Source organism: Phodopus roborovskii, unplaced genomic scaffold, assembly GCF_943737965.1.
Source record: "Phodopus roborovskii unplaced genomic scaffold, PHOROB, whole genome shotgun sequence".
Classification (NCBI taxonomy): domain Eukaryota; kingdom Metazoa; phylum Chordata; class Mammalia; order Rodentia; family Cricetidae; genus Phodopus; species Phodopus roborovskii.
This window is the reverse complement of record NW_026126636.1, coordinates 3,921,088-3,935,475: the sequence shown is the minus strand read 5'-3', so window position 1 is coordinate 3,935,475 and position 14,388 is coordinate 3,921,088. Positions and strand designations below refer to the sequence as shown.

General features: G+C 48.9%; 1 protein-coding gene across 1 annotated transcript in view; it reads right to left on the bottom strand.

Annotated features, from left to right (window-relative positions):
* Positions 1 to 4,986: 4,986 nt before the first annotated feature.
* Garre1 (granule associated Rac and RHOG effector 1) overlaps positions 4,987 to 14,388 on the bottom strand; it is a 42,821-nt gene continuing 33,419 nt past the window's right edge. Inside the window, exons 9-13 of the mRNA XM_051207259.1 lie at positions 11,875 to 12,884; positions 9,529 to 9,694; positions 8,624 to 8,761; positions 7,896 to 7,974; positions 4,987 to 7,441 (exon numbers count right to left, since the gene is read on the bottom strand). Of these exons, the coding sequence (XP_051063216.1) occupies positions 7,133 to 7,441; positions 7,896 to 7,974; positions 8,624 to 8,761; positions 9,529 to 9,694; positions 11,875 to 12,884 (1,702 nt within the window). The 3' untranslated portion in view covers positions 4,987 to 7,132. The remainder of the gene's footprint in view (positions 7,442 to 7,895; positions 7,975 to 8,623; positions 8,762 to 9,528; positions 9,695 to 11,874; positions 12,885 to 14,388) is intronic.

Genomic DNA, 14,388 nt, shown 5'->3' with positions numbered 1-14,388 from the left:
TACCTACCTTCACACACAATAACTACTAAAGGTGAAGCAATGAGCCAGTTGGCCACCTGGAAGAAAAGTGTTCTGTCTGAGGGAATAGAAATCTGAGAGAAGAGCTCCTATAGATGTCCCGCAAACGGAAGGGACGCTTGTGGCCGGAGTGGAGCAGATGAGGGAAAACCATAGAGGATGACATTAGACAAAAAGAGAGTTCACCCAGCGGCTTGCAAATCATTGTGAGAGTATTGATTTTTGTTTAGGTATGAGAAGCCACTGAAGGACTCTAAACAGGCAGGGACTTCATCTGACAGGTAGTATAAAGGGTCATCGTGACACAGGAGGTCAGTGAAATAAACCGGGTCTGGAAGGAGGCAAGGCAGGAGGTGGGCATGGGGGACTGAGTAAATGAAGACTCCCCAATTTCCTGGGGAGAAAGGTCAAGATCCCCAGTTGGGGATCCAGCCTCCTGGAATTCTCACCCACAATTCTGACGAGGAACAAAGACTTGTAATGAGGAAGAGTAGGTGAGGTGCATGCCTGTGAGGGATCATTTTTCAAGACAATGCTGGACATGCAGTACTGGGGTGGCAGCATCATCCCAACACTAGGGAAGGAAAGGAAGAAAGATCGAGAGTTCAAAGCCAGTATCAGCAAAGTGTCTGAAGCCAGCATGTCTGAAAGACAAAACAAAACAAAACAAAAAACCCAAACAAACAAACAAAAAAAGGGGGGGGGGAAGGACCGAGGAGAGAGTTTAGCGAAGCCCTTGCCCCAGAGATGAGGACACATTTACTCTCCAGAGCCCATGTAAAAAGTTGTGCAGGGTGGTCTCTTGCAATCTCAATGCTAGGGAGAAAGAGACAAGAGGATCCTAGGGTTCAATGGTCAGAGAGCCTCAGGGTCTCAGCAAGAGACCCTGCCTCAAAAAAAAAAGCTGAAAAATATATTAATAAGCCCAGCAGTGATACACACCTTTTCCCCAGCATTCCGGAGGCAGAGGCAGGTGGCAGGTGGAGGCCAGCCTGGTTTATATACTGAGTTCCAAGACAGCTGGGGCTACATAGTATGACCCTATCTTGAAAAAAAAGGGGGGGGATGGGCAGGAAGGCTGGCAAGATAGCTCATCAGCTAAAGGCACTTGCTGCCAAGGCTGATAATCTAAGTTTGATTGATTCCTGGAATCCACATTGATAAAAATGAACTCCCGTAAATTGTATTTTGACCACAGGCACACTGTGTCACATCCCTTCAAATAAGTAAGTGTTATTAAAAATAAAGTGGTGGACAGCAGTCCTAAGGGACAGTGCTCAAGGTTGTTCTCTGGCCTCCATGTGTGTGTGTGTGCGCGCGCACACACACACACACACACACACACACACACACACACACACACACAGAGCAATAATAAAAAGCGCTCCCACCCTGGACCTGCACTAACAATAATGCCAGTCTTAGCTGTAACTGCCCCAGGGGTCCTCAGACTCTGGCCCAGCAGCATCCAAAGACTTTATAGTAGGTGCTTTTGATGACAACCCCTGAGACTTTCTTCCTGCCCTTTCTCTGAATTATCAGAGAAGAATGGAATCAGGACCAACTGACTTCCCTGCTGAGCCATCTCTGCTTTGATCTTCGGAAATAAGAGAATGACCCCTGGAGATTAGGCTCTGGGTGGTCTGGTCTACCTGTTGTTTTGAGTCACCCTTTAAATCTTTTTTTTTTTTTTTTTTTTCTTTCTTTCTTTTTTTAAGATGTAGCCTGGCCTGGTGGTGGTGGTGGTAGTACATGCTTTTAAGCCCAGTACTCAGGGGGCAGACAGAGGGCCTGAGTTCGAGGCCAGCCTGGTCTACAGAGTGAGTTCCAGGACACAGCCTGCATTATCCCGAAAGAAACTAAAAACAAAACAACAACAAAGATTCAGCCTGGGCCTCCAGAATGCTGAAGTTGTAGGTGTGCACTACCATACTTGGGTACAAGGGGTGTTTCACCTACCTGCCAGTCACCATACATGCCTTTTAAAAAACGATCTGATAGGAACTGTATGGTGGTGCAGCTTTTAATCCCAGCACTATGAGAGTTCAAGGACAGCCTGGTCTGCATTGCAAATTCTAGGTCAGGGCTACATGAGGACCTGTCTCAAAAAAAAAAAAAAAAAAAAAAATCTCGTGTTTTCTATTCCCACTGTAACAGAGTATTAGAGCATTTTATACCAAGCACTGCAAACCACGGAGAAAAGGCTTCGGTCAGGGGGCCAGTGAACTTTCTTGAGGTCATGCCTACAGGACACGGACAAAGCACCATTCTGTAGAAAACCTGGCCCAGAAAGTGCATGAGAGCCTGCTCAAACCAGTCAACTGCCTTCAGCAAGATTACCGAGCCCGTGCACCGGATCATGGGATTTGACAGTAGAGACAGGTTTAGAAAGTCCAGTGAGGCTCGAACTTCTCTACAAGGTAGCCCTGGTAAAGTTTCGTGAAGCTGGCACTTCCCAGCCTTTGGCGGGAAGCAAAGAGCAAAGAACCTGAGGCCTGGGTATCTGGCCAGATAATGCTTTGAATAGAGCCTGCCCCACAGGAGTAACTGTGGGGTTGTAGGCTGCTGTGGGGGATGCGAAGGCGGAAGATGGGAAGCGAGGAATGAAAGCAGCAAAACAGGTCGGCGAGTGGTTCAGAGGCTGCCGACCGGCGGGAGATGCTGAGTCACTGGGCCAAGAAGCCTGGGGAGCGCGCTCCCCGGGCGGGGCGGAGCTCCGGGCACGCGCACGCAGTCTGCCAGGCCGGCGAGCGCGAGGCCAAGCACAGGAGGTCGCGAGCACACCCAGTACCTAGGCTGGCTGCGTGTAGTCCGGCACGTCCAGGGAGGGGGGGAGGGGCAGGGCGAGCGCATGTGCGCATGTGCGGGCGCAGGGTCGGAGCTGCGTGGTGAGACTTAGAAAACGCCTGCATTTGCACGTCTGGCATGGTTGAAACACACAGTGGTGCGCATGCCCCCGATTGAGGAGGCTGTGCACACAAGCTCTCCAGGAATAATGCACGAAGCAGCCTGGGCTACAATGGAAGCCCTCTCGATAAAAAAAATAAATCAGGGTATATAATTCTGATGCGACGCTCCCAGTTCTGCTGGAATTCTGGTGAACAATCCTTTAACCTAATCGAGAGCCTCGTCGAGTCTGATTTTTCACTCTACATTCGAATTAGCAAATCCTGGCACCTGCAACCTCTTTTATCTGCCACAAGTTTCCTGACAAGGGTCTGGGGATTGTGTTCCTAACAGGTCTTAGTTCTCCTGGGGCCTCGCACCGGGAGAACAGATGCTAATACCAGATTCCTGGGCACTGCTGAGTGCTGTAATGACAAGCAATGGCAGAGAATTGACTTAGAGTTAAGCAGCCTTTAGAGCAATGGTTCTCAACCTTCCTACTGCTGTGACCCTCTTGACCCCCAACCATAAAATTATTTTCGTTGCTACTTCATAACTCTAAGTTTGTTACTGCTATGAATTCTAATGTAAAATATGTTTTCTGATGGTTTCAGGCGACCCTTGTGAAAAGGTCCCTGGACACACAGAGGGGTTGAGACCCACAGTTTGAGAACTAGTTTCAGAGCAACAGGGCAAGCAGTTGGAGGGAGCAGGGAAAGGAAGTGTGGGCACGTGGGGAGGGATGGGGGCCTGGGAAAGCCTGATGTTGTACAGGGAAGAGGGGAGGGCCTAATGGCAGTGACTTAAGGGATATGTCTTTTGAGGTGTGCTTGAGGGTACACCTTGATTTACTTAAGGAAGTTTCTAGAATGGTTGATGGTACTCTTACCAAAAATGGGGAAAATGGGTTTTTTTTAACCCACTATAGGACAAGAACAAGGGCTGCACAATCTTTACATGCAATTTGGCCTTCTAGCAAGTGCCTGACCCCATGGGAAATGAGCTTAACAGTCAGTCCTTCCTGTTATTTAGGCCCACATTCCCATCTTGGTAACTAACCCAAGAACACACATACTCCCCCTGGAGGTGTGGTTGAATTCTAAGTCCAGCAGTAAGGACAAATCCAGGATCCAATCAGACAGGCTCATTCCCTGGACTCCTCCGGCCTCTTGACAATCACAGAGCTGACCCCCATTATTTCTCTGTTCCAGATCAGGGGGATGGCAGGAGTGGCCTACACAGCAGAGCAAGCTAAACCCATGGCTGGTAAGATGCAGAATTCCCATGGAGGGAAAGTAAGGTCCCAAGTCTCCTAAGGACCTCAACTGCTGGTGTGCTCCTCCAATTCTCAGACTGGCTGAGGCCTTCCAAGCCCTCCAGGAGCACAGGGAATAAGAACATCTCTGCTTCCATCCCAAACCATTCAGGAGATGGTAGGGCTACGATGCTCCTTTCCTTACCACTGATGTAAACAGAAGCAGCTAACAGTATCGGGCACATAAGTCAAACAGGAACACAGTAAGTCTTTTGTCTGTCTTCCTACTGTTTACTTATTGGCACCGGGGACTCAACTCTGGGGGCCTTGGGCTTGTTGCTATGCTCATGTTCTACCGCTGAAGTACAATCCAGTCACCTGTCTGTTGTTTTTGAGACAGGCTCTTACATAACCCAGGCTGGTCTTGCACTCCTCCTCTTGAATCTACCTCCAAAAGGCTGGGATTACCCATGAGTTTATCGAGAGGATTAGGGCAGAAAAACCCATCATTCCTGGGTTTGCTCCTTGGACAGGATGTTAAGGCAGGTCACAGCATCCCGCCTGATAGGATGAGTGCGCTAGGACCGACTCCAGACAGAGCCCACATTCTTCAAGGGAGTCTTCGCCTGCCCACGCAGAGGCTTTGGCCAATGAACCTATTAGGGACTATAGCTGGCTGATCTGCTCCCTGCCAGTCTGATCCATCTCTTGGTCTTCCCTTTGACAGGTCTGAGACTCAGAGGACAAGCTGACAGGGAAGCCAGCTCCTGCACGGCTTTGCCAAGTGAGTTATTGCTTCTGAAGTTAATGTTAAATAAGATACAGAATGTTATTAAATGTATATTTTAATAAAGCCAATAGTTATTTTACTTATAGGAGCTTTAAAAGTAAGATACAAAATGTAGAGTTCCAGTTTGGAAGGTCACAACTATTCACATGATGTCCTGCTGATGCCGAGCAAGGCAGCCATGCTTTGGCCGTGCTGAGGACACACTCACGCACATACATGCGCTCTGGCGAGATGCCTCTGCCAAGCGCAGCACCCGGGGTTACCAGTGTTCAGGGCTAGGCGGTGCTGACAACAGCACCTATGTGGGGTTACACAAACCGACTCACACGGCCTCACAGCCACGGACACTAAATGTCTTACTTAATAGAGAAAACAGACCAGAGATGACAGCCAGCGTCACCTGTGCCAGGGCACGAGGAGAGAGACCTTGGCCCAGGGAGAGGTCTTCGGGAGGCACTATGAAAAGTACAGCAGTGGACTAGAACTCGAACACAGGGCACCGTGGACACATTACTGGAGGAAATTGAACGTTTTTTTTACAAGTAAAACAGCCACAAGGAACTCTCAACAGATTAGTGTGCACACCGTGACAGCTAACACAGACAGCAGCCACACAGGGCTGGTGTAAAGTACGTGCCTGGAAAACTATGTACAAAATAGTTCTCTGTAAACATGGTGAGGTGAATATTCCGAACCCACGGAGAAGGATCGTCAGTCCAGGCAGAAATGGCACCCACCCCCACACAGCACAAATGACAACAGCTGATGCCTCCAGCAGCCTGGAGACACATCTACAAACGCAGGTGGCTGGGCCCAGATACCCGACAGGTCCTCTATAATATTCTTGTGTGTGAATGTGCGTGTGCACGTGTGTGGTGTGTATACGTAGATTCTTTTTGGTATTTTTAAATATAAATTTATCTGTAGAAAAATGAGAACATAAATGTGTTATTACAATCTTTGTTGGAAAAGCTTACATGGTGTTAGAAAGAATAAACCATTTATTAGTAGTTAACATATATTAAAATGGTTTAATGATTTAAGAAAATATAAAAAAAATTAATACTGTCAAACTTTCATACCAGAAAATATCATGGATTTTTCTCAATTAGACATTTTCAAAGATGAAATATGAAAATTTTAAATAAGTTTTATATAAAGAACTTTCTGCAACCTCAATTAATATATAGTGGGAAATGTCTACTCTATATAGATATATTTATTATTATTTCTCAATTTAAGCACCATTCAATTCTTCTGGATCCATTCTGGCTGGAAAATATCCCCAAATCTGTTTAATGGCACATGTTAACTAAAAGTGAGGTGGTTTTTTGTTGTTGTTGACTAAACAAAGACTCTGAATTCCTGTCTACATCATAATTCTTTTGTCTTTTGAGCCAGCTTGCAAGTGTCACTGTGGTTCTGAGTGTGGGGGTCTTGGTGCAACCCCTCCCCACAGTTGAGCGCGGTGCTGCCTTGGTCACGGTGGAAGGGTCGGAGGGCAGCAGGTGCAGCTCCTCAACCCTGCTCCTGTAAACTCCATGAGCCTGCACCCCTGGCTGTTTCTGAGCGGAGGGGCTACCCACCCACGGGAAGCCATGTGGCTGCTCCTGATCACAATATCTTGTGTAAGTTGAAACGAAGACAGCTCTGAGCTAACCTCCAGCCAGGGTAGCTGGGCTCTTAAGATAGCCACTGTGTTTTAGGCAGGAGACATTTTTAACTGCAACCCTACGTGAGAAACAGCTATAAAGCAGTAATAGGTGTGGGTCCCACTCAGGGTTAAGGAGAAGGAGAGTTTCAGAGAATGGCCAGCTTTCTTCTCAGCCTGCAGGCCTTGTGCCTGTCCCACGTGCAGGACCGACAGCCTCCAGACTGTGTCTTCCAGGAGTGGCTCTGGCCACCTGCACCAGGGTTACCTGAGGTGCTTATTAAGCATGCAGATTGCCAGCACCCCCCTGAGGGTCACAAATCTCCATCTTCAGCTGTCTCCCAGGGGCCTGCTACCTTCAAAGTTTGAGAAGTCAGGCTTTAAAGACTTGGAGCTGCCAATCGCCTCTGACCCAAGGAACAATTCTGTCCCTGGGACAGAGGTGCACTGGTCCTTTTGGGGGCTAGTATCAGCTACTCAGCCCTGGGAACAGTTGCCCCCACAGCTTTGATGGGCAGCAAGATAGCCGTGGTCAGTACTGGGGCAAATAGGCTGGCCTGCGCTCAGCCTTCCCAGGGAAGGCCTTGAAGCCCTTGGGTGCCGCCTTATGTGCTGGTGGAGGTGGGGGCTGGGGTGGTGTCTGCACATAGGTGAAGGAGGTGGCATTGCAGTCACTGGTTGCAGCCCACACAGGGGACTGCAGCATCTGCATGGTGTCGTTCCACTGGCTGCCAGGACTGGAGACTGTGTAGAGAGGTGCAGCAGGGCTGGGCAGCGTGTTAGGCAGTGGGGAAGGGTGCTGCCATGGTGCTTTGGGTGGCCATGTTTTGGTTTTGTTATCCTGGGGAACAGAAGAGAGTTCTTAGTGACATATCTAGTGAGTTGTCACCCCCAGCTCCCAGCTCTCCCACCTTCTCTCTCTCTAGGGACAGAGTGAGAGCGCCAGCCTCGCACAGCCTGGTGCAAGGGACGTTCTAACAGTGACATCTGCGCTCCAATGCCTGCACAATCCACACAAAGGTCTGGTGGCCCAGCTGTGGAACTGAGTCCACGTCTGGACACAGACACCTAGATAAGCATACAACTTCCCCAGCGCTGGGATCTGGGGAGGGCCTCGAACCACTTGTGCCTCCACAGCCCTGACTTAGATTTAACTGATCTGAACAGCAGATGGACAGTCCCAGAGCTTCCTCCTCAAAAGACTGCATCGGCCAAGGTGACCCTATCTCGTCGTTTAGACAGAAATCATGAGAAGATAACCCACCACAAAGACAACCCCTTTTGGCCCAAGGTACCTGGTTCACATCCTCCCCTGCGGTGAGGAGAGGCGGTGAGGGCAGTGTGCTGGTCTCCTGCTCTCCACTGCTGTGTTTCCTGAAAGCAAGAGCTCAGAGCAATGACCAGCTGGCTTCACTGCACGGGACACAGACAGACTAAGTGACTGGTTTTGGTCTCCAGACCCCCAGTCTAGGGGGAGGCCTTGGTCCACCAAGGTCAGTGTGACAAGGGAGCCGGCATGCCTATAAAGTCCTTACAGGAAGCGGGCAGGAGTTGTAGCCAGTGTGGAGATGGCACCGGCTGTTTCCCACAACTTTCTGAGTTAACCCCCTTTGACTTCCCATTAATTTACTCAATAGTTACTGAAAATGTTTAACGTGCACTATGAATGTTTGGGACTTAAAATATATGTATGAAACTATGAAAGAATAAAATATTCTAGAAAAATAAAAAGCATGCTAGCTTTACATTGCTGATAAGAGGAGCAAGAAGCAGCAGATCTGAGCCACAGCTCCTCTAGACATGACACGTACAGACCCCACAGGGGCCACTTCCTTCTCTCACACACTACTGCCAGAGTCTCACAGCCCATCACAGATCAACCCCAGGCCAGCCTCTTCCTCATGGAAGACACATCTTGAAGGTGCCTCCAAAGGCCTTTGTCCTCCACCTGTCACAGAGCAAGCTGGCAGGCACAATGCTTCTGACTTTCTCAGAGGCAGAGCTGGTTTAGCAATCTCCTTACCTTCTCTGTTTGACAGCAGCAACAAGGTCAGGCCCTGAAAACATGGAGAACAGGCTGTCCCCATTGGCTGAAGAGGTCTCATCACTGGAGCTGGCAGAGTCTCCCTGAGCACCTGACCAGCCGCTGTGCAGGCTGTCCCTGAGAGTGGAGACAAGCTGGTCAAGGACCTCCCAGAGCCTTACCCACTCCCTGCCAAAACTTGGCATTTCTTCCCTTTCTTTTCAAAAGTGATGGTAACTCAGGCTGGCCTCCGACTTGCTACTATGTAGCCCATGCTACTTTGACTCCAGGGGCTTGCTCTGTGTCCACCTCCCACACGCTGAGATTATAGGTGTGTACCACGTGTGCCCCATCCCCAATGTTTTTCAATGCACTAGAACTGGAGCCTACTCCTTGGGTTTTGCTGTGCTGGGATTGAGCGTAGACCCTGCACATGCTAGGTAAGAATGCTACCACAGGGCCACACACCCCAGGCCTCCTTTGCCTTCCGTGGGCTATCATAACAGCATTCTATAACCTCTTGGGTTTCACACCCAGGCTCCTTTCACCAGAAAGACCACATGAAACACTGTTAAAAAGATCCCTGCTCTAAAAGGAAAAGGCTTGTTTGTTTTCTCCTAAATTAGTATTTACAATTTTTTAAGAGATAAAATATTTTAAAATCTCATGTATGTGCACTGTATTTACAAGAGGCTATCTTTAAGCACTCACAGCCCAGGTGTATTTATGTGGATACATGATACCCCTCAGCATCCCATATTAGGATCTGACCCCATGAAGATTCAGCCACATCACACTTTCACTGCCCAGGAAACATGAATGAAACCAGTGAGCTCCCCTTTAACTGAGGCTGCAAGGGGCATTCCAGATCCCTAATTGGCTTCCTTACTGCAGGCAGAACTCACCCTTCTGTGAAGAACTCTGGCAAAGGCCACGTCCGATGGGAGTCATCCATGGGCGGCCAGTTGCCCCGGGGGTGGCCCGGCCGGCGGCCATGTTGGGCTTGCCTCTTCTGCTGCATTGCCTGGCTCACTCCTGCCACATAGCGTGCAAACTCTGGGTCTGAGCCCACTGTGTTGAGACAAAGGAAAAATCAGGACTTACGGCCAATCTGACCTCTTCCTTTCTTCCCTTCTGAGAATGAGCTGGTGGTACACACAGTATAGTGGAGAACCTGGCAGTTAACTGGTAACTATCCATTGGAAGGCTGCAGGCTATGACCACGCCCTGCCGCAAGATGGCGCTTAGAGTACACAGGTCTGAGGCTGAGGTTGGCCTGAGGGGCTGTCAGCAGGACTTAAGCCTAGGCTGGGTGTAAGGAGGACAGAGGATGAAGCTCCAAACTGTCCACAGCTACTTTGGGTTTTGTTTCTTGAGAAAAGGGTTTAACTATGTACCCACAAATGGACTATATAGAAGACTGTGTGGAATGCTCAGGGAACCCGACTCGTTCTCCCAAAGCTAACTGCTTTTTGTTTTTTCGAGACAGGGTTTCTCTGTGTAACAGTCCTGGCTGTCTTAGAACTTACTCTATACCCAGGGTGGCCTCAAACTCATAGAGATCCACCTGCCTCTGCCTCCTGGGTGCTGGGATTAAAGGCGTGAGCCACTCAGCCCAGCTCCAAAGCTAAATTTTTTTAACACAAATAAGAATTACTTTAAAAAAAATTTTAAGGGGCTAGAAAGATGGCTGAACAGTTAAGAGTAGTTGTTGCTTTTGCAGAAGTCCTGGGTTCAATTCCCAGCACTTACATGAAGGCTTACAACCATCCATAATTCCCAGGCACTCATGTGATGCACATTCATATACATAACAACTTAAAAGTTATTTTTAAAAATATGTGTGTTTGAGGCTGGAGAAATGACTCCTGGTAAGAACATCTGTAGCTTTTGTAAAGGACTGATTTGATTCCAAGCACCTACAGGGTGGCTCACAGCCACCCGTAACTCTAGTTCCAGGGAATCTGAAGCCATCTTCTGATTTTCACAGGTACCAGGCATGCACGTGTGGTGCACACACACATGTACAGGTAAGCCATTCATACACATAAAAATTAAAAAAGTTTTTTGATGTATGTTGCATACCCTGGTGTGTATCTGAAAACTAGCCAATGGCCCTAGATCCTCAGGAGCTGGAGTTACAGAGGTATACAAGGGCCAGGCATGAATTCTGGGAACTAAACTCAGGTCTTCTGGAAGAGCAGCAGGGGCTCATAACAGCTGAGCCATCTGTCTAGACTGACTTAAAATTTCCAATGTCCTGCTACTATGAGTTTACAGTATTTAACAACTTGTAGAATCACATGATGATTTCTGACCAACTACATCATAGGATTTATCAAAGCCAGGTAGTGGTTATGTACCATTGCCACCCAGGCTAAACTTTGAGCCAGTTATTTTCTTGAGCACTGGGCACAGACTTACTTGTTCAGTATGGAGACAATAACCGTGACAAAGAACAAATTCCAAAATGCATTAAGATGTGGTTACACATACCCTTCGCAGGGTTGAACAATGCTGTGCAGAGCAGCAAACACCCAAATTCAAACCAGAATAGAGACATTTGGAGATGTGGCCAATAAGAAGGTAACAGGTGGGCCAGAGATATGGTCTACTTGTAGAGGGTCTTCCTAACATGCACAAGCACCTGGGTTTCCACTTCAAACAAAATGATAAAAAACACAAACACCAAAAACCAACCAAACAAAAGAACAACCCAAAGACAGGAATACTAAAAAAATGTGAGCCCACTCTGCATATGGTGAACCTTCAGATTGGCAGAGACTAAAGAGCATAATCCTGTTAAGATGCCTATTCAATAGGAATGGACCAGTGCTGGGGAGGGCAAGCAAGATAGCTATGAGTTCAAGACCAGCCTGGTCTACCAATCAAGTTCTGGGATAGCCAGGGCTATACAGAGAAACCCTGTTTCAAGAAAGGAAGGAAGGAAGGGGGGGGGGGTTATATCAGGGCTCTCAAGATGAAGACGGTGCTCCCTTACCTTCTCAGCCACTTCCCCAATCTGCTTCCCATTACCATACATCTCCCCTGCACCTGCCTCCAGACAGTGGTAAGATCCTAAGGACGGCTAAGGGGGCAGGGGCAGGGGCAGGGGCAGGTACATACTAGAAGAGCATACTAGTATATACATGCATGAACCTTCACAAGGCTGTGGCAGACAGGCCTTAAGAATTCATCAGCAACTGTGCTGTACTTTTAAATGGGGTAAGCAGTGGGAGAGCCTCGCCTACCTGCAGGATCAAAAGGCAAAATCTCCCCCAGCATTCCAAAGACTCCATCACTTTGGTCACGGTTTGGCCAGGTGTTATTCCTGGGTCCCTGTGGCTTCTGTCCCAAAACTTCTGACATCATATTGTCCATATAGCTGCTCACTAGGCCCAAGCTGTACAAGTCAGAGCTGAGATCAGATATGCCAGGCCACTGACCAAGAGGAGACAGACCCGCTGCCATGGGCGGTGCTGGCTGCTGAGATGAGCCATGAACCCATTTCCCAGGTGCCCGAGGCTGGGGTGGAGTCTGCTGTGATCCAATGGGTTGGAGCAGGTGTTGGTAGTACTGGACTTGGGGCTGCTGTTGCTTTGGAGACTGCTGCTGAGGGGACAGACCTTGCTGGGGTGCCAGAGGCGTGTGTGCTCCAGCCTGGGGTGGCCGTAGTGGAGGGGCCAATGGCAGTGATGGCTGCTGTGGTTGAATGGCTCCTGCCTTCTGTTCAGTCACCATGGCAGTGGCAGTAGAATTACGCCTTGTCACTAGTGGGGACCCCTGATGTGACTGGCCCATGTTAAAGCCTGAGAGAAAATCTATCACTTCCTGCATTTCCTGATCAGTGGGTAAGTTCATGCCCTTCTCATCCTTGCCATCATCCCCATGCAGGAAGTTCTCATGTCTCTCTAGGAGAAAACCATTCACCATTGGGTTACTGGAGCTCTGAGCCGACTGTGAAGGGTCTGTAGTCCTAGGGAAGTTACCAATGTTCAAAATGCTCTGTAACCGTGTATCAACATTGCCTGGCATCTTGGCCTTCTCCTCTGAACACCCAGCAGTGAAGACGTTTTTGGAATAGTGTGCGCTGCTGGAGCTGGTGCATGACACCTTCTTGGTGAACCGAGATGTCAGTTTGGAGAAGGTCTTCTGCAGGCCTGAGGATTTGCTTCCGTTTCCAGGTGGCAGGTCAGCCTGGTTCCCAAAGTCACAGATGTCCCTTTGCAGCTGGATCTGTATACAGGGTAAAGCTTGTTCCCTATTTGAACAGGAGAAAAAAGGAGAAAGGACATCACCAGCTGAGAACGAGAGCCTTTTTTGTGTTGATTGCTAGCGAGCACGATGACGGTTACTTCTGACTGCTAGCATGCTGATGCTTTAAGTCCTAGCACTCCAGAGTGAGCAAGTGAGCTAATGGAGACAGGGGGGAGAGTGGAGAAGGGGCAAGGACTTGCCTGACTTTGAGAAAAAGACCTTTCTGGTGGTATCCTGGTTGGTTGTTTTTAATCTGGGACCGGGAACCTCCACTGACAGCCATGTTGTAGGTTAAGACTGTGGACATTTTCTTGATCAAAGATTGACGAGGGAGGGCCCAGCACACTATGGGCGGTGCCACCCCTGGGCAAGTGGCCCTGTTTTGTATGGACTTTGCAAGCCATATAAAGCAAACCAATAAGCAGCATCCTCCTCGGTCTCCACTTCACCTCCTGCCTCCAGGCTCCTGCCTCAGCTTCCATAGATGATGGGCTGTAAAATCTGTGGCCAAGTAAACCCTGTCCTGCCCTAGTTGCTTTGGTCATGGTCTTTATCACAGCAACAGAAGGTAAACTAAGGCCGGTGAGTGCTGGGTTCGTCTGCTTTATACATAAATAAACGAACAATGGTAATGTCTGGAGCTGGAGTGAAACCTACGTGTAGCACATGACAGCAGGGCCTGGCTAGTGTAGAGGTGCAACAGGCAGACTCAGCAAAAAACAATGGACAAATAAATGTGAACAGGAGGAGGCTGGGGCTGTGTTAGGGCCACTATGTATTGATGGTGTCACTTCTAACATTTCTGAGTACTTTTCTTTCTCTTTCCTTTTTTGTTTTTCAACATAGGGTCTTTCTGTTTCGCCCTGCCTATCTTGGAACTCATTCTGTAGACCAGGCCAGGCTGACCTCGAACTTCTGCCTCCTGCCTCTGCCTCCCAAATACAAGTGCTAGGATTGAAGGCATGCGTGACAAGGACTGGCCCTGAGTACTTTTTCTCCTCTCCTCTCCTCCCCTCCCATCCTCCTCCCCCCCCTCACTCTCTTGTTTTTTTTGAGGCAGGACTTCTCGGTGTAGCTTAGGAGCCTGTCCTGGAACTCACCGGGTAGACCAGGCTGGCCTCTGAGTACTTTTTCTAGTGCAGGAGAATGCTATAGATTATTATGACATGAGGCAGGGACAAGGCTGCTGATGGCTGCAATGAATGACCCTAGACGAGACAGTTCAATGAACTCATGTGTTAAGAGGACAAAGCTGGGTGTGGTGGCTTGTTCTCCCTAGGAGTCAAGGTAAGTTGCTTTCAAAGGCCCAAGACCAATTTGGACTACACAGTAAGTTTGAGGCCAGCCTGAGGGACAATGGAGTCTGTCAGGAGAGGAGAGGACAAGAGGGCACTGAAAGGACCACAGCAGCACAGGACACACCAAGACCCAGTACAGAGAGACAAAGATGGGAGAAAAGGGGCAAAGGAGAGGCAGGAGGGATACTTGCCCCAGGGATAAAGAACTGC